Raw genomic sequence first — 22,812 nt, 5'->3', positions numbered from 1 at the left:
TTTACTGGCCCCAATCTGGTAATGAACCTAATGTCCATAACCAAGAGAATAGATAATTGAGGTACAGTCATACAATGGGATATGTCACAGCAAATAAATTAACAAACTACATCTATTTTTAACAAACTACATGTAAATTAATAAACATGGGTGAATCTTATATATTGACCAAAAGAATACATACTGTATAACTTCAAGGTTCATTGTAAGTAGGAAGGGCCCGTTTGGCTTGGTATAAGAGGGATGTTACGACATTGGCAATATTCCGTTTCTTCTCTTGGTTTATAACTATTTGTCAATCAGTACATATGTTTTCATGCACTTTCCTATATGAATGCTATATTTTACAATTTTTAAAGGATATTTTTTAAAAGCAAGCAAACAAGCAATTGGTTAATATAGGATTGTGAGGCCATAAAATAGGCCATAAAATCCTAGATAACACCCCCAAAAAATGTGTCTTAAAGCGCAGGTGCAAATTCCTAAGCACGACAGCTAACTTTACTAGAATCACTCCTGCTACATATCCATAATTTCAAAAAGATATGTTTACGATCTTGCAAATCCCAACTTGGCTCTATGCCTTCCCTGTTCTTGCCCTATACAGCTCCCTATAACTTGCCACACAATGCAGATTGCTACTCTGAATGCCCTGCAGCCACCCAGGACCAGCTTCCAGGTCTGCAAGTTCCCTAATAAACCGTTACTATTTTGCTTATCTAGTGGCCTGCTTCACTCTTCCATCATATGTGCCCATAAAACTTTGGTATAACCTATTCTATAGGTTCATGGACAGACAAAGATGGACTACATGGAATATACAGGTAATTTGGGATCAGAAAACGTTTTTAAAAGTACTTGTTTAATTATATGTTTCCCATGTTTTAACTTAAATAAACAAAGATAAAACAAAGGATTTTCTTTGATGGTTATGCACAGAGAAGTGTTGTACTTATTCAGTTCACTCTATATATGCTACCAAGGTGCCAGGTATTGCCTGGATACAAAAAGCACAGATTACATTTCCTATCCTTACAGAGCTGACAACCTCACTGATAATGCAAAAATCTAAAGCAGCAAATAAACAAAGCAAAGCTGTACAATATATGGTTATGCCTAAATAAACCCTAAAAGGGAGAAATCAAGGTGTGTTGGAGTCTAATCAATCATTGAGGTAAATGAACTACGAAACATCTACCGATAGTTTTGTGACATATGTGAAAAGATTGCAGAAGATGGTTGTATTAGTCAGGGTTTTCCAGAGAGACAGAACTGACATATATATATATATGTCATATATATAGATGTAACTATTAAGAGATTTATTATAGGAATTGGCTCACACAACCTTGGGGATCAGCAAGTCTGAATTCCACAGGGCAGGCAACAAGTTGGAAACTCGGTGAAGATGTCATTGAATTCCCCAGAAGAAGCTGGTTGAAGTAGAGATAGAAATTCTTTCTAGCTGCTGAAATCCTTAGTTCTTGCTTTAAGGCCTCCAACTTATTGGATAAGGAGACTCCTTGCTGATTGTACATGCATTCAGTGGTAGATGCAATCAACTGACTAATGACTTAAATCCATCTACAGAATACCCCCACAGAAACAATCAGGCCAGGGTGTCCTTAAACAAGCAACTGGACACCCTAACCTAGTCAAGTTGACACATGAAATTAACCATCACTATGTTAGTAGCAGAATTATACATATAATTGAATCTCTTTATCGAGGCTATCGTTTTTGTTTTTCTTATCATCCTATACGTTTAAGAAGTATTAGCTAACATTCAATGAGTGCTTAGCATGTGCCAGGCACTGTTCACCTATTAACTTAATCTACAATATCTCTACAGTGCAAATATTATCATCCCATTTTATAGATGAAGAAACCCAGGCCCAGATGTCAGGTAACTGCCAAAGGACTCAAAGCTACTTGGTTTAAAAAAAAACAACAACCAACATTTAAAAATCAAAAGCTTTCCTACATCCACCAACGACCAATTAGAAAGTATTTTGGCAAAGCGGACCCGTCCCGGAACTTCCTAACCAGCTCCCACCCTCATTTCCTACTAAGGAAACGGAGGAAGTGACGTATGCCCACACCTCCCACGGGCGTTGCTCCTGCATTGTGAGCTCGCTGAAGCCGAGGGCGGAACTGGCGGAAGTGACATCATTCAGCGCGCGCCGGGAGTTTAATAGGGTCGGGAAGGGTCGCGGTGGCGGGTTCCCAGACCGTGGGCGCCTGCGCTCGGTTAACGTCGGCTGGTGACGGTTACCTCAGGGGCTCCAGGTAACGGCTTCTTTGACTTCCTCTGTTCTCAGGAGGATTGTGGGGTGTGGAAGGATAGCGGCTCGGCCGGAGAGGCCCTCAGGACGATGAAGGGGGAGGGAACGCGGAGCTGTGCGCGCAAGGCCCCGCGGGCTGGGGGACGTTCCTCCCGGCTCGTGGCGCCCACCGCTCTGGCCTGTACCGGCGGCCCACCTGTCTCGGCCTCCGCTCCCAGCCGCGGTCCCGACACGCCTGTGGTTCGAAAAAGCGGCTTCCCGCCGCGCGAGTGTTGGGTGCAGGGCGATTGGAGGGGCCTGGAGCGGGGGACCGCCCCCGTGAAGCCAAAACCCATCTTCCCTGTCCTTCCCTGATATAACGTTTCTTCTCGATGATAGAAGGTAGATTAACTCTGGCCTGTGCCTGCTCGTTTTGCTCTCGTGCTGGTTTTACGATAAAGTTGTGCTTGGGGCCTTTTTAACATTTTGTCATAAGCCTGAGACTTCGGGCCCCGAATGGCTTAAGACATGAATAAATCCGCACCACTTTATTTACAATGCCCCACTTCTCTGGACTCAGGCGGGTGTAATTATCTAATTTGAAACTCTAGGTAAGCTTTTCTGTTGAAAAGCTGCCTCATATGGACTGTGCTTGATTGAGTTATGCAGACGCTAGAAGGCTTTGCAGAATTAATTGGTTCTCTTCACTTATCAGTGATTGCTCTCAAAAAAAGATCTGTTTTGATGTATTCAGTTTCCAGAAGATGACACTCTCCAAATAATCCTCTTTTCTAAGGATAAATTAGTACTGTTTTAATGACACAGGTGAGGAAATGGTGGTCTCTCCCATCACTGGGAGTGATGTGCCTTCTCTGGCACATTATGACATAAGACCCTCTAGTTCCTCAGGTTTCCTCTTTAGGTTTTTAGTTTCCAAAAAGTAGACTGCAGCTACCAAAGGCTCTGGATAAATCTCTAGGTAGTAATGTTTATGAGTGCTTTAAATCCTGCCCTCATTATCTCTTGGCTTAACCATACAATGATCCCTTAAACTAAGCTTCTCTTCTCCAGTTTCACTGCCCTCTAATTCATCCACATTCTTGCCAGAGTACCCCTTCTGGAACACAGATCTATTCTTGCTGCACTTTAAAATCCTATAACTGCTCTTATTACCTATGTTATAATGCCTACAGTTCTTGATAATGGGATCCCAACTATATTTGCTGTCTCATCTACAGCTACTTTCCATACAGCCATATTAAGCTGCTTTCATTTCTCTACCTTTTTGTGTGTGATTGTCCTTTTGCCTGAAATACTGATTTGTAAATTCCTACTCACCTTGCTAGACACAAATCACATGATCCTTGCTTTGTGATCTCCAGAGTGCTTTGAAGTTCATAGTTCCTTCTCTTCCATAGCATCTATGTATTCATTCATTTATGATCTCAGACTACATGCCAGGCACTGTGCTAGATGCAGTATGCCTGGTTTCTGCACTCAAGGAGCTTAGCATGGTGCATATCTTCCACGATAGCACTTACAAAATGTTGCAGTAATTATTTTCATACCCTTCACATTGAACTCCTTGTTGCCAAGGGCTATATCCCCTTCATCTTTATTTGCAGCACGTATACTATTGTTATTTTAGGATTACAGTGTCTAGAAAGTATAATTTTTCTTACGTCTCCGATATGTTTATTTTCAGAAGCAGAGTTTTTTCTTTTTTTCCTTTTAATCTTACTAATTTGAGTTTTAGCGTGTGTTTGGCTTGATTTGGTTTGGTCTGTTTTTCAATGATGAGTATGTAGAATATGTAGTCTTTGGGGACTTTCACCCTTTCAAAGTGATTGTCAGATTTCTTTTATTCATTCGGCAAATATTCGAGTGCCTGCTCTGTACCAGTCACATGCTTGAAATGCATGTGGCTCTTTGATATTTAACCTGCAACTCTGAGACCTGTAAGTGCTATGTGAAATATTTTATTAGTTATAATAAATGTTTAAACTGAAATGTAACAGTAGCTAACATTTATTTGTACCTGCTCTACAGATAACTAGACACTATTCTTGATTGGTTATCTCAGTCAGTCAGTAGATCTTATATGGATTCATTCAGTTCTCACAGCAACCCTGGACAAGTTACGGGTCTGTCTGAACTGAATTGAACAAAAGGTCTTTTAGCAGGCATTTGGTTGTTTCCTCTAAAAGTAATTGCAAGTGTGTAGCCAGTAAAGAGATGATGATTTTTTAAAAGAGATTACAGGTTCAGTTTGCATTTATGTGTTCCAAAGAGGTAAATTTATTACGTTTATAAAAGACTTTTGTTTATCTTTGTGTCTGTATAGTTTCTATCACAGCCCTTTATTTAAAAAGGACCTCAATAAATTATTAAACTAAAATACATTTAATCCAATTCAATATTTATTGAACTTTATCCACTAGTGATTGTGGAGGATATGAAACCGAGTGGGATAGTTAAAAATATGAACTTGGCCTAACAGTGAATTTGTTTTTTTCTGGGGATTTTCCCCCCAAATCTTTTAATGCGGAATAGTATCAGAGTATTTAAATGAAACATAACAATTCAGTAAAGATCCATATGAAGCCTTTGCTTTGTTTTGCTAACAATTTTGCATGCAGTCACAGGAAACATGCAAAGAATGAGGCCCCAGGATTACAAGGTAAAAGGAAATGTATTCCAAAATAGCTTCATTTGTTTTTGTTTTTGTTTGTACATGAAACTGGCTTATAAAACTTTACAACTTTCCTGTTTCTTACATTAAATTTCAGACTTTTTCGAACCAGTATCACTTATTCTTGGCGTGCATGAAGATAACCCAAAGAGTTGACGAAATTGCTAAGAAGAGTGCACCAGTGATGCTCCAGGAAAAAGACTGACTGCTGAGGGCAGATTCCAGTCCAAGGGTGTTTGGTTTACTAAGAAGAAAGTGAACATCATGGATCAAAACAACAGCCTCCCACCTTATGCTCAGGGCTTGGCCTCACCCCAGGTAACACACTGGAGGGAGAGCATAGGGAGGGAGGGAGTTTCGCCATACAGAGTTGAAAATGGATTTCTGTGTTTTTTTTTTAAGCCTTTCCTATTAGTTTTGTTGAGTAATTCCATTAGGCTGTGAAAAAAAGTGATAATGTTTTATTTGGTGAATTTATTCAGAAGCTAAGTTACATATTTGTTAAACACTTAGTCTTTTGAAAAATACTTGTGAAAGTGTTCGTAGTGATGTATAGGGTCTTTGATTTTGAAAGTTGCTCCCATCAAACTATGTTCTAGTTTTATCTTTTCCTTTTTACTTTTAAAGTTATAAATCACAGATTTTTTTTTTAAATTTTTAAATAAACTCTGTTGAGGTACAATTTACAGACAACAGAAATGCCCATTTTAAATGTGCATTTTGACAACTGTTTACACCTCTGTAACCTCCCCAAATTCCTGCCTGCCCCTTTACAGTCAGTCCGTCTCATCCAGTCACAGGCAACTGCTGGTCTGCTTTCCCAGCACTAAAAATTTTTTTGTCTGTCTTTGCCAGCATAATGTTTTTGAGGTTCATCTGCATTGTTAGGTGTATCAGTAGTTAATTCCTTTTATTGCCAGGTAGTATTCCATTGGATGGATATACCACAATTTGTTCATTCTTGAGTTGCTGCGCCTTAAGGGGTTATTTCCAGGTTGGGGCAGTGAGGCTGTAAACATTTGTGTACAGGTCTTTGTGTGCAGTGTGCTTTAATTTTATTTACTTAGGAATGGGTTGCTAGGTCAGATGGTAAAGGTATGTTTAACTTTATAAGGAACTGCCAAATCATTTTCAAAAGTGGCTGTATCTTTTTGCGGTTCTACCAGTGGTGCAGGAGAGTTCTAGTTGGTCCACATCCTCACCAACACTTGGGACTGTCAGTCTTTTTCATCCATATTTTCCTGACGAGTAATGATCTTGAGCATCTTGTCAAGTGCTTATTGGCCATTTATATATAGCTTCATTTGTAAAATGTCTGTGCATATCCCATTTTTTATTGGGTTTATTTGGTCGTCTTTTACTAATCCATTTATGTATTCTGGATACAAATCCTTTATCAGATGCATGTATTATAAGTATTGTTTCTCAGTCTGTGGCTTGCCTTTTAATTTTCTCCATGGTGTCCTTCAAAGAACAGAATTTCTTAATTTTTTTGAAATCCGATTTATCGTTTTTTCTTCATAGTTACTTGTTATGTGTCCTGTCTAAGAAATCTTTGCCTACTCTAAAATCATAAGTGTGTTTTATAGTTTTAGCTTTTACATTTAGGTCTGTGATCCATTTTGAGTTAGTTTTGCATATTTAAAATAAGGCAGACCTACTTTTAAAACCTGAAACTAACAGTAAGATTATATTGTAATATCTTTTTTTTAAAGCAATTTTATTCAGCTATATTCACATACCATAGAATCATCCAAAGTGTACAGTCAGTTCATAGCTTCATCAGCTGTGCATTCATCACCACAATCAATTTTTTGAACATTTTCGTTACTCCAAAAAATAAGAATAAGAATAAAAATAAAAGTAAAAATGAATACCCAAAACATCTCATACTCCTGTCCCCCCCATTGTTCGTTTGCTTTTTGTCCCCGTCTTTTCTTCTCATTTGTCCACACACTGGATGGAGGGAGTGTGAGCCACAAGGTTTTCACAATCATACAGTCACTACATATAAGCTGTATAGTTATATAATCATCTTCAAGAATTGAGGATACTGGATTGCAGTTAGCAGTTTCAGGTATTTCCTCTTAGTTATTCTAGTACACTAAAAACTAAAAAGGAATATCTATATAATGTGTAAGAGTAACCTCCAGAATGACCTCTTGACTCCATTTGAGATCTCTCAGCCACTGAAACTTTATTTTGTTTAACTTCTCTTCCCTCCTTTTGGTCAGGAAATCTCTCTCAATCCCATGATGCTGGGTCCAGGCTCATTCCTGGGAGTCATGTCCCACGTAGTGTGGGGGAAGTCAGTGAGTTTACCTGCTGAGTGGACATAGAGAGAGATGGGCCCCATCTGAGCAACAAAAGAGGCTCCCTGGGGGTGACTCGTAGGTACCATTATAAGTAGGCTTAGCCTCTCCTTTGCAATAATAGGCTTCATAAGGGCAAGCTTCAAGATCGAGGACTTGGCTTACTACAGTGGTAGTCCCCAGTGCTTGTGAGAATATCAGGAATTCCCCAAGTGGGGAAGTTTAATATTTCCACATTTTCCCCCAGGCCCTCAAGAGGGCTGGACAGATACTCCTTACTCTCCACCCAAATTACTCTGGGATGTATTGGGGTTTCACGCTACCCTGTACAAACCAACCAGCTCTCTCCCCATATTCAACGTTCCCTGTAATTATGGTGTTTGAATAAACTGACCATGTAAGTTAAATTATATAGCATGCTACAGAAAGTAGAGATTTTGCATCAAATCAACATCTCTTCCTTTGGTCTCACACAGAAGTTCAAGTTTTAAAACACAAGTCAATATAATCCTTTACCCTTCAGTCTAGTTTGCCTTCATTCTAATCAAGTCCATTTCTGTCATATCTCTAATTGAAGTCTGATCTCTTTTTCAGCTGTTTTAACATTTGCTGTTTGGGGTAATGTTGACATTCATAGCTGCTGAACTCTGGCTCTGAGTCTTGGATGTCACATAGATACTCAAAGTTACAGGGACCTCCCTTGTTATGTTTTGTTTGAAATGTTTTTTTGTTGTATTATTTTTTTTTTTTAGTTTTTTTTTTTTATATAGTTAATTAAAAAAAAGAAAGAGTTAATTAAAAAAAAACAATGAAAAAAATATGCAGAGCCCCCTTGAGGAGGTGGTGGAGAATGTAGGGATGTTGGGCTCCCCATCTCGATGTTTGCTGATGTTCTCACAGACATAGGAGACTTTTGGTTTGATGGGCTGAGCCCTCCACCATGGGACTTGCCTTTGGCAAGACTGTTGCTGCAAAGGAGAGGCCAGGCCTGCCTATAATTGTGCCTGAGCGCCTCCTCCTGAATGCTTCTTTGTTGCTCAGATGTGGCCCTCTCTCTCTAGCTAAGCCAACTGGGCAGGTGAAATCACTGCCCTCCCCTCTACGTGGGATCTGACACTCAGGGGAGTGAATCTCCCTGGCAATGTGGAATATAACTCCCAGGGAGGAATGTAGACCCAGCATCGTGGGATGGAGAACATCTTCTTGACCAAAAGGGGGATGTGAAAGGAAATGAAATAAGCTTCAGTGAAAGAGAGATTCCAAAAGGAACCAAGAGATCACTTTGGTGGGCACTCTTACGCACAATATAGACAGCCCTTTTTAGATTCTGGTGAGTTGGAATAGCTAGCAGTAAATACCTGAAACTATCAAACTACAGCCCAGAACCCATGAATCTTGAAGACGATTGTATAAAAATGTAGCTTATGAGGGGTGACAGTGTGATTGGGAAAGCCATGTGAATCATACTCCCCAGTGTATGGATGGATGGGTAGAAAAATGGAAGGGGAAAAAAAAGGCACCCAGTGTTCTTTTTTACTTTTATTCTTTTTCACTTTAATTTTTATTCTTATTACTTTTGTGTGTGTGGTAATGAAAATGTTCAAAAATTAATTTGGGGGATGAACACACAACTATATAATGGTACTGTGAACAATTAAATGTATGCTTTGTATGACTGCCTGTTATGTGAATATATCTCAATAAAAATGAATGTAAAAAAAAAAGAATGAGTGAATGAAAAAACCTCAACCACAGGAAGAAAAATGGGAACCACTGTGGAAACTAGTTCACGGAAGAGAGAATTTAGAAAGGGCCATTAGGAATAAAAGGGGCTCAATGTCATTAACTATCTGGAAATAAAAGTTACAGGGACCAACCAGATTATACACAAACAGCTCAGCATCTCAGAATTTAGAGATAACCACTACAACTCGTGAATAGATGTGACTGCTGTACGTTCTTATAATCTAGGAACATTTACCGAAAGCCTTCCCCTGGTAATTTATGCTCTCAGATTCAATTCTCAGAGTTTGCACATTATAGATAGATCATATTAATAAGGCAATATAATGTTTGTCTTTTCGATTCTGGCTTATTTCACTCAACATACTGTCCTCAGGGTCCAGTCACCTAGGTGTATACCTCACAACTTCATTTCTTCTTGCCGCCACTCGGTATTTCATTCTATGCATACTTCACAGTTCACCATTCCATTTATCAGTTGGTATTCCCTTAGGCCACCTCCATTCCTTGCAAATTGTGAATATCATCTGTTAAATACCAGAGTGCAATGTCTACTCATGTCCCTGCTCTCAGTTCTTCCAAGTATATACCCAATAATGGGGTTATAGGACCATATGGCAACCCCATAGTTAGCTTCCTGTGGAATCACCACACTGTCCTCCAGCTAGGCTGTGCCGTTCTACTTCCCTACCAACAGGGAATAAGTACATCCCTCTCTCCACATTTTCTCCAGCACTTGTATCCCTTTGTTTATTTTTTTAACAGTTTTATTCACATACCATACAATCTATCCTTAGTAAGCAATCATTGGTTCTCAGTATAATAACATAATTCATTCTCCACCACAGTCTATATGAGGACATTTCCATCTCTTCTCCAAAGAAAGAGGAAAAGGAGGGAAAAAAATGTTGAATAAAACTACAAAAGAGAGAAGAAAAATAAACATAAAATACAATGAAAAGGTCAGACAATATCACCACCACCAAGAATCCCATATCACTCCATTATATTTCCCTCTCATAGACATTTAGCTTTGGTATATTGCCTTTGTTACAATTAATGGAAGCATCTTATAATGTTACCATTAACTACAGACTCTAGTTTGCATTGATTGCATTTTTCCCCATACCATCCAATTTTCAATACCTTGCAATGTTGACATTCATTTGTTCTCCCTCATTTAAAACCATTCTTACATTTGTACATTTAATCACCATCATTGACCACTCTAGGTTTCCCTAAGTTATACAAACCCACTCTTTATCTTCTATCTTTCCTTCTGAAGTCATATATGCCTTAGCCTTCCTCTTTCAACCATACTCATGCCCATCTTTGTTCAGAGTACTTACATTACTGTGTTACCATCACACGCTATTATGTTATCCATTCTATTTCTGAATCTAATACAGTCAATCCTGTTAAACCTCTGTACTCCTTCGGCATCAAATGCTCAATCTCCATCCTCTTTCTTTCTCCTGATAACCTGTGTTCTCAACTCTCAAATTTCACTCATCAATGTTATTCCATATTAGTGGGACCATACAGTATCAATCTGTTTGTTTCTGGCTGATTTCACTCAACATAATGTCTACTGTCCACCATTTTGTCTTTTGGATTTTATATGTCGTATCTTATTTTATTTTTATTTTTGCCTCTCCCTTTTGACCCTTACTGATAGTCTTCATTTCTACCCTCTTTTCCAAACCTCTCACTCCTGTCTTTATATTTCTACCCTCTTTTCCAAACCTCTCACTCCTATCTTTTCCTATCTCCCTGTAGTGCTCCCTTTAGGATTTCCTATAGAGCAGGTATCTTGTTCACAGACTCTCTCAATGTCTCTTTGTCTGAGAATATTTCAAACTGTCCTTCATTTTTGAAGGACAGTTTTGCCCGATACAGAATTCTTGGTTGGCAGTTTTTCTTAAATATATCATACCACTGCCTTCTCGCCTCCATGGTTTCTACTGAGAAATTCACACAGTCTTATCATGCTTCCCTTATATGTGATGGATTGCTTTTCTCTCGCTGCTTTTAGAATTCTCTCTTTGTCTTCCCTGGTATGTGGTGGATTGCTTTTCTCTTGCTGCTTTCAGAATTCTTTCTTTGTCTTTAACATTTGATAATCTGATTATTAAATGTCTTGGCTTAGGTCTACTCTGTTCATTCTGTTTGGGGTACGCTGCACTTCTTGGATCTGTAATTTTATGTTTTGTAAGAGATGGGAAATTTTCAGTGATTATTCCCTCCATTATTCTTTCTGCCCCTTTTCTCCTTCTGGGACACCCATGACACATATATTCATGTGCTTCATGTTGTCATTCAGTTCCCTGAAACTCTGCTCATATTTTTCCATTCTTTTCCCTATCTGTTCTTCTGTGTGTAGGATTTCAGCTGTCCTGTGCTTCAGTTCATGAATCCTTTCTTCTGCCTCTTCAAATCTGCTGCTGTATGTATCCATTGTGTTTTTCATCTTATATTGTGCCTTTCATTCCTGTAAGTTCTGCCAATTGTTTTTTCAAACTTTCGAGATCTTCCTTATGTTTGCCCAATGTCTTCTTTATATTCTTCATCTCTTTTGCCATATCTTCCCTCAACTTGTTGATTCGATTTTTGAATTGATTTAAGAGATTTGTTTGATTAATAATCAGCTGTTTCAATTCTTGTATCTCAGTTGAGGTGTAAGTTTGTTCCTCTAACTGGGCCATATCTTCATTTTTCCTAGTGTGATCTGTAGTTTTCTGTTGTCTAGGCATCTGGTTTCCTTGATTACCCCAATCAGATTTTCCCAGGACAGGCCCAGATATCAGGAGGAGGCTGTATTCAGTATCAGGTTGTCCTGAGGGTGAGAGCCAGAAGATTGTCAGACATCCTGTGAGGTCTGTAGACTCTGTGCTTTTTCTGTCCTGCCCAGGAGATGGTGCTTGTCAGCCGGCAACTCCCCACCAGCATAAAGAGATGTGGTATATTTAATTCTCAGTGTACCCTGTCCAAGCTGTTTCTGTTTTGTTTTTTTTGTTTTTTTTTCTTCCCGCCAGGCCATGGGGTCTGAGTTCTCTGAGAGAAGGCTGCTACTTGAGCTGGGCCTTGTCCCTTCCTTTTCTTAGGGACGATAATCCCTTTAGGGAATTTTTTCCTACACTTGAGTTTTTCCTTTGACTCTCTATCTTAACTCTACCCTTGTCTGGGTCATTGCTGACAATTGAAAATACCTGAGGCTCTCTCTAATGAACTACTTTGAATTGGAGGGAAAAAAAAGGAAAAAAGGAAAAAAAACCGGAGCCATTTTCAGAGCCAGTCCCCAGCACTCCAGTTCACAAGGGAAGAACTGCAGTTGGTACCTGGTTCTTTGTGCCCCTTTTCTAGGGACACAGCCCTTTTCCAGTATTCTGAGCTCAGCAGACTCTAGAAGCCTCTGTTTTTATTTATTTACGTATTTTTTCCCGTCAGCCCCACCTCCTCTCTGCCAGGATAAACCTCTGGGCTCCTTTCCTGCTTGCTCTGGATTTATCTATGCTTTTAGCAAGTATTTAATAGTCCAGATTTGTTAATTAAAACCACAGTTGGAGCTTGGTTCAGCTACATTCCCTTGCTCCCAGCAGGGACTGCTGCTTTCTCTTACAGTGAAGTTTTGCAACTCAGCCTACCATACTGGTGGGGGAGGGGCGCCAGCGCCACGGTTTGGGGAGCTTTACTTACAGTTCTATACTGCAGTCTCAGCCATTTCACCCATTCCTGACTGGTGTATGATGTCTGGTCACGGACGTCCCTCCATAAGTTGTTTCAGACTATTTTCTAGTTGCTCCCGGCTATTCACTAGTTGCTCTAGGGTACTAAATTTCACACCTCCCTATGCTGCCATCTTGCCCTGCCTCCTGTTGCAATAGCTTTTAAACTGACGTAAACTGAATTTTTTTCCTAGTTCATATTTTTATAAAAAAAAGTTATTGATGCTGTATTAGTTAGGGTTCTCTAGGGAAACAGAAATAACAAGAGATATCTGTAAATACAAGATTTTATAAAAGTGTCTCATGCAACTGTGGGAATGTGCAAATCCAAATTCCATAGGCAGGACACACGAGTCTAAATTCCATAGGGCAGGCAGCGAACTGGCAACTCCAATGAAGCTGTTCAGTGAACTCCTCAGGAAACGCTTTGCTGGCTAGCTGAAGAAGAAGTGAAGGTCCTCTCTCTCGCTCCCTTCAAAGTTTTCAACTGATTGGATTAAATCCAGCTGATTGAATTCTCATTACTGAAGACACACCTTTTGTTGCTATAATCAGTCATAGGTATAGTCAGTTGACTGATGATTTAATAAACCAGACTTCTGGTTTATTAGCCAGCCACAAATGTAATTGCAGTAATGGTTAGGCCCGTGCTTGCTTGACCAGGTACCTGGGCACCATCACCTGGCCAAGTTGACACGTGAACCTTACCATCACAGTCCACCCCTTGTCAACTTGGCAGTTATACACATCACCTTAAACCATACTTTATCTCTAAGTAGAGCACAATAACAGACATATATTTCACCTAACGATACTCAGCTGTCCTGTGTACAACTGGAAACGCACTAAATCTCTCCAGGATAGGGTGCAAGTCCTTGGGTGATGTTAACTCTTAATTTCCTTTAACTTAAATAATAAGCATAACAAAACGAGGGAATATTCATGTCATCATAGTCCTTTTTTCTGTAACTAGTCATGTGGTTGTAGTTCATATTTATCGCTACCTTCTTCCACTACCCATTCCATGTTCCCTTTACCCTCAGCAAGGCACTTCAGCTGGCCGTGGTTCTTTGCCGGTTGGGGTGACCCAAACCTTCATTCCTGAAATTTCTTGGCCATTGATAGTCCTGCCTGGATTTGGGCTGTTGCAGTTTTCCGTTGTCTTGAATCACAGAGCATGGTAGTACTAAGAGATGCCCTAGGGGATTTCCTATATTCCAGGAAAACTCTTCTTTACTTCCATTCTGTAGTTGCAGTGCTATTTCCTCTTGATAGTTAGGATTAATCACCCCAGCCAGTATAGTAATCTCCTTCCTTGCCTGTTGATTCAGAGGCATGAGAAGGCCAAAGTGGCCAGGTGGCAGTCTTTAACTTCCAGTTCAATGGGATTATTGTTGTGTCTCCTGGTGGAAACACTCCTCCTTTTGGAACAAAGACTTGTAGACCAGCAGAACTTAAGGTTGCAGGAACAGGAAGCAAAAATTTCCCTAGTGGATCACTAGGAGTGATAGTGAGTGGTGCCACTCCTGTTTCCATCCCTTGATTTCTGGACCCGTGAATCCTGGCTATCGGAAAAACAGCCACATAGAGTGGACGCTGATTGAGAGCATACACAGCCCCCTGGAGAACACTGCCCCAACCCTGTGAGGTATTGCCACCTAGTTAATGCCATAGTTTAGTCCTCAACAGGCCATTCCACCGTTCTGTCAGCCCAGCTGCCTCTGGATGATGGGGAACATGGTAACACCAGAGAATTCCATGAGCACGTGCCCATCCCCTCACTTCCTTTGCTGTGAAGCGGGTTCCTTGGTCAGAAGCAATGCTGTGTGGAATACCATGACAGTGGATAAGGCATTCTGTAAGTCCACGGATGATAGTTTTGGTGGAAGCATTGTGTGCAGGGAAGGCAAACCCATATTTGGAGTATGTGTCTATTCCATTGAGAATAAATCATTGCCTCTTCCATGATGGAAGTGGTCCAATGTAATCAGCCTGCCACCAGGTAGCAGGCTGATCACCCCGAGGAATGGTGCCATATCAGGGACTGAGTGTAGGTCTCTGCTGCTGGCAGATTGGACACTCAGCAGTGGCTGTGGCCAGGTCAGCCTTGGTGAGTGGAAGTCCATGTTGCTGAGCCCATGTGTAACCTCCATCCCTGCCACCATGACCACTTTGTTCATGAGCACATTGGGCAATGACAGGAATGTCTGGGGAAAGAGGCTGACTGGTATCCACCGAATGGGTCATCTTATCCACTTTATTATTAAAATCTTCCTCTGCTGAAGTCACCCTCTGGTGAGCATTCATGTGGCACATAAGTATCTTCATGTTTTTTGCCCACTCAGAAAGGTCTATCCACATAACTCTTCCCCAGACTTCCTTGTCACCAATTTTCCAATCATGTTCCTTCCAAATCCCTGACCATTCCAATCATGTTCCTTCCAAGTCCCTGACCATTCAGCCCTACCATTAGCAACAGTCCATGAATCAGTATAAAAAGGCACCTTGGGCCAGTTCTTCTTCCAAACAAAGGGAACAACCAGGTGTACTGTTTGATGTTGTGCCCACTGGGAGGATTTCCCCTCACCACTGTCCTTCAGAACATCCCAGAAAGGGAATGCAATGTTGCAGCTGTCCACTTTCAGGTGGTGCCTGCATGTTGTGCGGAACAGTCTGAAAACCAGGCCTGAGTTTTCTCTTCCTTGGTCAACTGATTGTAAGGAACTCCTCGAGATGCCATAGCTGTGGGCTGGGAAAGTAGGTAAGGTGGAAGGAGTGGGGGCCATGGGCATTTGGGCCACTTTCTCATGTAACTTACTTGTGCCTTCAGGACCCGCTTGAGCCCTATCTCGTATATACCATTTCTACTTTATGATGGAGTGCTGTTGTGCATGCACGACTTTATGGCACCCGGTAAAAGGTGTGTTTTCTGGACATTCCTGGGGTGTGTGAGCAAGTCTTCTATGATAAATCCACTCTAACATTCCAATGTCTCTAAGCCTTTGAATCCCCTCTTCTGCATTATACCAGGGCAGTGCTGGCATTTCAACCTCAGGTAATGTTGGCCACCTTTTGATCCACATTTCAGCCAACCCCAAACTGTTAACGCCCTTTCTAACCCCTCAAGTTACAACATTGAATGCAGAATCTTTGCTTAGTGGGCCGATATCAATAAATACAGCTGGATCCAATTTTATGTTCCTTCCACCATAATCCCACACCCTTAATATCCATTCTCACATACCTTCCCCTTTTCTGTCTATATAAATTGGAAAACTCATGCAGTTCTTTTGGAGTATAGCATACTTCCTTGTGGGTCACACTTTCTACCTCACCTTTGGGGCCTGTTGGGGCTTTAGTCTAGTTATAGGTCTTGAAGCAAAGACTGTTGGTGGGTCATGAAAAGAATTAGAAGTATGCCTCAGGCAGTTTACCTCAGGACATTCCCTTGCAGTTTCATCTTGTGAAACAGGATTAATCTCTCCAGACAGAGGAGTGAGGGCTGCTTCCTCAAGGAAGGTGATTATAGCACTGAAGGGTTACTCTCTTTAGGTGGAGGTTGGATGGCAGGCTCCTCGGGGCAGACTGAAGGTTGGGAAGCTGTTTCCTCAAAGCAAGCTGGAGGTTGGAGAGCTGTCTCCTCAGGGCAGACCATTACAGGTATATCTAGCAAAGATTCAGCAGAATCAAGGGTTCCATTGTCCTCACTGCCATTATTATCAATCCATATTTCCCCATCCCAAGTTTTGGGATCCCATTCTTTTCCAATCAGTGCCTTTACTTTAATAGCACACATCCTGTGAGGTTGAGATTTTAGCTTACATTGTAAATCTGCTGCTCCAACAATGAGACTCTGGTTCTGGTTTTCAGAAATTTCAAGTCTGCAGCCACAAGAAATAAGGTTTTCAGGGCACACAAAGAAACCTTTGTATCTGTCATATGGCTTTTAAGTTTCAAGTTTGAAGCTTTTAGCTTGTCCCTTTCTCTTATAACTTTATCCAGCATGTCTAAGAGCAACCAGCCAACATCATTATACATCTTAACTCTCCAAAACTCTGTTAAGGTGTCAAAAACACTGTCACCCAGAGCCTGGCTTCATACAAGAGTATGATTAGCAGAATCAAATTGTGATATTTTGCATATCTCTATTGCCAACTCATGCCATGGACTGTCAGTGCCATCTTGATTATTGGAAATGGAGTCATTAGTGCCTTTGAATCCAATCAAAGTAGAAAACCAATTGTAAAAGCCCATTTTAAGATTCTGTTGCTCAAGAATCACTCCTGTTACCAAGCTGTATTAGTTAGCGTTCTCTAGGGAAACAGAACCAACAAGAGATACCTGTAAATATAAGATTTTATAAAAGTCTCTCATGCAACTGTGGGGATGCATGAGTCCAAATTCCATAGGGCAGGCAGCGAACTGGCAATCCAATGAAGCTGTTCGATGAACTCCTCAGGAAACGTTTTGCTGGTGAGCCGAAGAAGTGAAGGTCCTTTCTCTCCTTTCAAAGTCTTCAACTGATTGGATTAAATCCAGCTGATTGAATTCCTTGTGGAAGATGTGACCTTTGTTGATGTCATCAGTCACAGCTGCAGCCAATTGACTGATGATTTAATAAACCAGTCTCCTGGTTTATTAACCAGCCACAGATGTTCTTGCAGTAGTGGTTAGGCCAGTGCTTGCTTGACCAGACACCTGGGAACCATCACCTGGCCAACTTGACACATGAACCTAACCATCATAGAAGCGATAAAACCATATTTGCATAGTTAGGGCTACATTAGGTGTATTTGGCTGTCTTTCTTTCATATTGTTTCTGCCACTGTGTAGGGGTGACATAGTTGAACATATATATCTTAGACATTTTTAGCTTGTGCTCTCTGCTAAGTAAAGTGGTAGAAATGGGAAAGGATTGTGTCTGGTTTTCAAATCTTAGACCATTTGAGAATCTACTGAAAGCAATGGATCCTTTCCCCAGAAATTACATGCAGAATGCCGCATGTAGTTTGAAGAGGCTCATAAAACTGAACTCCGTGGGGCTCCATGGATTTTGGTATGGTAGGGAAAGCATTGGACTGGGTCTCAGGAAAACAAGGTTGTGATCTTGACTCATCTTGTAACTAGATCTGGGATTTGGAGCAAGTCATTTAACTTCTCTAGATGACAGCTTTCTTGTTTTTAATATGGGAAGAACAGCATCTGTTTTCCCTTTCCCAGGGGGCCATTCTGAGTCTTAATGTACCAGTGTCTGCAAAAGGAAGTATTATAGAAAAGTAAATTGAAATTCTCTCAGATCCATTGGACTTGGTTGATTTAAACTTGTGGGAGAACAAACAGTCAACCTTTTTAGTAGAATTTTAAAAATTATCATGACCTTGCTAACACTTCAGGGTTTTTTATGTGCCTTTCATCATATTGAACACTTGAAGTGAATATCTGAGGTAACCGTGTAATTTGTCATCCAAATTGGGGTGGACAGTTTGAGGGAAATGGCATAACCCAGATGGGATGCTAGAAGAATGGTTTAAGCAGTGATCTGTGGTTTCTCTAATTTTCTCTCCTTATTCTCTTCAGCAGTCTTAGAGCATTATTACCCTTAGTTATGCCTGAAGGGTTGAGCAACTTCCTGAAGTTCTCACAGGTAGTAAGTAGCAGGGTTGAAATTCACACTCAGGTCTGTTACCAAATCCTAGGTTCTTGACTGAAGAAGAAAGTTCTGTGTATAAAAATAAGTCAGGTCCTCCTTCATCCTTCCTAGTAATGCTCAGTCACCCCATTTATACTCAGAAGGCATCTTCTTTCCGTATCTCGCCTGCTGTTCATCGAGGCAGGTTCCACAACACTGAAGACCAGGCCGCCTCACCCCTGTTTCTCCTTGCTTCCCCCAGGGCGCCATGACTCCTGGGATCCCCATCTTCAGTCCGATGATGCCGTATGGCACGGGACTGACCCCCCAGCCTATTCAGAACACCAACAGCCTGTCGATTCTGGAGGAGCAGCAGCGGCAGCAGCAGCAGCAGCAGCAGCAACAGCAGCAGCAGCAGCAGCAGCAGCAGCAGGCAGCGGTGGCGGCGGCGGTTCAGCAGTCTACATCTCAGCCGGCTACACAGGGGGCCTCTGGCCAGACTCCGCAGCTCTTCCATTCTCAGACTCTGACAACGGCACCTTTGCCAGGCACCACTCCCCTGTACCCGTCGCCCATGACGCCCATGACGCCCATTACTCCTGCCACCCCGGCATCGGAGAGCTCCGGAATTGTACCACAGCTTCAGTGAGTACCTCGTGCCTTGTGTCTTCTCTCTTCCTGTCCCTCAGAGCTGGGCTGCTGGTCTCTGTTTTCAGACGGATTCACTGATGGAAGGGAGTGGCATTAATGGTAATTCTGTGTGAAAATGTGCTGTATTTCTCATTTGAGAAACGAAAGTAAAACTGCCGTAGTGGGTCAGTGCTCTCCATAACATTTTCAGATATTTGGTAGTTTGTGTTACATAATCAGGCCAGTGCAATCCATAGCCAAATGTCAATCTGAATTTCATTGTTGTTATTATAGATGTTTCCGTGTAGCTGATTTGCTAAATCACAACTGTTTGTAGTCTCCTTCCCTTGTGGGAAGGTCTTTGGAACAAAAAATTAGTATGAATAAATATATTCATGCTGATCCTTGTTTTTCTTCATTGTTACTATGGGCTGCACTGCAAATCTCTCAAGAGCTAAGTCCTTCCCACAAGGTAAGGATGACTGCTCCTGTCCGAAATGGATTTTCCCACCTAAATCAAGCGGGTCCTGTATGTAACAGGGTGGGAGTAGGAAAAAATTCTTCCTGAAAACCTGCAGATATTCCCGTATATAAGTCAGTGAAAAGGATATAGTATTTACTGGTTGTTTTTTTACAGTTTCATTGAGATGTATTCACACACCATACAATCAATCCAAAGTAAAAAATGACTCAATATCATCACATAGTTGTGCATTCATGACCACAGTCACTTTTGGAACATTTTCATTACTCTAAACAAACAAAATAGTGGTGTGCATTTGTTCTAATTCAGGAAAGAACCTTTTTATATTTGTACTATTAATTATACTCATTGTCTACCACAACATTCACTGTTAATATGGTCACATGTTTTAACCTCCAGCTTTCCTTCTTGTGATATGCGATCCTAAATTTCCCCTTTCTACAACAGTCACACACATAATTTAGTTCTGTTATAGTCACCATTATGTGCCATCATCACCTCTATACATTTCCAAGCATTTAAATTCAACCTAATTAAAAATTCTGCACACATTAAGAATCCACTCCCCATTCTCAAGCCTCATTCTCTCCTGGTAACCTATATTCTAGATTTTTTGTCTGTTATGACTTTGCTTACTGTAATTAGTTGACACCAGTGAGATCATACAATATTTGTCCTTTTGTGTCTTGCATATTTCGCTCAACATAATGTCCTGCAGGTTCATCCATGTTGTTGCGTGCATCAGGACTTCATTCCTTCTTACAGCTGAATAATATTCCATCGTGTATATATATCACATTTTGTTGCTCTGCTTGTCGGTTGATGGATGCTTGGGTTGTTTCCGTCTTTTGGCAATTGTGAATAAGGCCACTATGAACATCAGTATGCGAATGTCTGTTTACTTCTCTGCTTTCAGTTCTTCTGGGTATGTACCTAGTAGCAGGATTGCCCAGTCATATGGCAATTCTGTACATAGTTCCCTGAGGAACCTCTAAACTGTCTTCAGCAGTGGCTGCACCGTTTTACATTCCCACCATATTTTTGAATTGTTTTACATTTGTTTGATTAATATTTAGTTGTTTCATTCCTGTATCTCTGTTGAAGTATAAGTTTGTTGCTTTGGGCCATATCTTTGTTTTTCCTAATGTGATATGTAATTTTTTGTTGTCTAAGCATCTTGTTTCCTTGATTACCCCAATCAGATTTTCCCATACCAAGTGGGCCCAGGTCTCAGGAGGAGGCTGTGTTCAGTATCAGGTTTTCCTGAGTGTGAGACCCAGCAGATTGTGAAACTTTCCTGTGAGACCTCTAGATTCTGTGCCTTTCCTATCCTGCCCTGCAATTTATTTTGAAATGCATTAAAATTAAAAGAGTTAACTTATGGATAAAGGCATGGACAGATTGATATGTGATAAAGCAAGTATAAGAAAATAATTTTAGAATCTGGTTGGTATAGGTGTTTAGTGGAAATTCTGTCAACTTTGATGAGAATTAAAAAATTTTTTTTGAGTGAAACATTGGGGAAAAATGAATCCCCTATGAAGTACTCTTTGAAGAGATATTTCAACTAATAAGTGAAGAAGGAATGAAAGTATTAGAAAAACCACCATTTTGAAATCTCCAGTGAATTAACATCAAACTGTTGAAATATTGATTGGTATTGCATTGACTCTATAGATCAGTTTGGGTAGAATTGACATTTAACATTGACGTTCCTTGAACACAGAATGCCTTTCTGTTTATTTAGGTCTTTATTTCTTTTAGCATTGTATTGTAGTTTTCTATGTACAGGTCCTTTACATCCTTGGTTAATTTTATTCCTAGATATTTGATTCTTTTAGTTGCCATTGTAAATGGAATTTTTTTCTCGATTACTTCCTTGGATATCTCATTACTACTGTATAGAAACACTACTGATCGTTGTGTGTGGATCTTTTATCTGCTACTTTGCTGAATTTGTTTATTAACTCTAGTAGCTTTGTCATAGTTTTTGGGGGACTTTCTAAATATAGGACCATGTAGTCTGCAAACAGTGAAAGTTTTACTTCGTCATTTCAGATTTGGATGTGCTTTATTTCTTTTTCTTGTCTAATTTTTCCAGCTAGAACTTCTAGAACAGTGTTGAATAATGTGGTGACGGTGGGCGTCCTTGTCTTTTTCCCAGTCTTGGAGGGAACCCTTTCAGTCTCTCACCACTGGGTACAGTGTTAGCTGTGGGTTTCATGTGTGCCCTTTATCATGCTGAGGAAGCTTCCTTGATTCCTACCTTTTGAATGAATTCGGGTTTATTCAGTCTGGAGTAGTTGGCTTGTTGGATTTGCGTGTTTATGTCTTTTATGAGGGTTGGGAAATTTCCAGCCATTATTTCCTAAGTGTTCTTCCTGGTCCTTTTCTCTTCTTTCTGGGACACCATGATGCGTATGTTTGTGTGCTTTGTGTTGTCAGTCATTTCCCTGAGACCCTTCTCAAATTTTTCCATTTTTTTCTCCATCTGTTCTTTTGTCTGTTTGAATTTGGTTGCTTTGCCTTCTGGTTCGCTGATCCTTTCACCTCTTCAAATCTGTTGTCTCTAGTGTGTATATACGTGTATATACACACACATACATATATATACACATATACACATATATGTGTGTGTGTGTATATATATATTCCATGGATGGATGTGCTTTATTTCAACATCTGCGTAAATATGAGGTTTTTCTACAGGGTTGAAGTTTGTTTATTCAACAGTAGAGCTTGTCTCTGAATTCAGTTGACTGACACATTATAAGTAGTAGTCCTCTATCACTCATCATTTTTATTATGCACAAAATATGAAGTCTTTGGGTGACATTTCTCGTTTCTCTGGAAGTCTTTTGAACTGCTTCCAGTTGCAATAAGGCAAGGTTTTTATCTGCTCACATTCATGTAATGTACAAATATAGAACTTAATGTTAACACATACAAAAAAAGTATAATCTCTATGCTCTAATAACCTGTTTTAAGTTTTTTTCTATTAAAAAATTGTTTCTATTATCTCTCCACAGAGTTATAAAAAAGTACAAAGTATAAGTTATTATATATCTTGATTTACAAGTAAGAATAAAATTTTGAATTCTGCAGATTAGAATTTTTGAGTAACATTGATAGGCATTTACTGGAAGGAACTAAAACATCAGACCTTAAATATTTTCTATTTCAATCCCAATTAAGTTTTTAAAAAGCTATAAATTGTTGACAGTCACACTCAATAACTTGATGTCTCCATAAAGATGAAATTAATCTGATATGTGGAGACTTGCATGCTAGACAGGTGGGACCCTTCTATGCAACTGAGTGAAGCGGTTGTCT

At 40.3% G+C, this 22,812-nt stretch overlaps 1 protein-coding gene across 2 annotated transcripts in view; it reads left to right on the top strand.

Annotated features, from left to right (window-relative positions):
- Positions 1-2,163: 2,163 nt before the first annotated feature.
- LOC119520071 (TATA-box binding protein) overlaps positions 2,164-22,812 on the top strand; it is a 62,779-nt gene continuing 42,130 nt past the window's right edge. For both annotated transcript variants that reach the window (XM_037817819.1, XM_037817820.1), the window contains exons 1-3: positions 2,164-2,289; positions 5,054-5,274; positions 18,628-19,010. In XM_037817819.1, the coding sequence (XP_037673747.1) occupies positions 5,221-5,274; positions 18,628-19,010 (437 nt within the window). In that variant the 5' untranslated portion in view covers positions 2,164-2,289; positions 5,054-5,220. The remainder of the gene's footprint in view (positions 2,290-5,053; positions 5,275-18,627; positions 19,011-22,812) is intronic.

Source organism: Choloepus didactylus, chromosome 24, assembly GCF_015220235.1.
Source record: "Choloepus didactylus isolate mChoDid1 chromosome 24, mChoDid1.pri, whole genome shotgun sequence".
Lineage (NCBI taxonomy): Eukaryota > Metazoa > Chordata > Mammalia > Pilosa > Megalonychidae > Choloepus > Choloepus didactylus.
The sequence above is the reverse complement of the archived record's forward strand: the minus strand, read 5'-3'. Positions and strand labels throughout refer to the sequence as shown.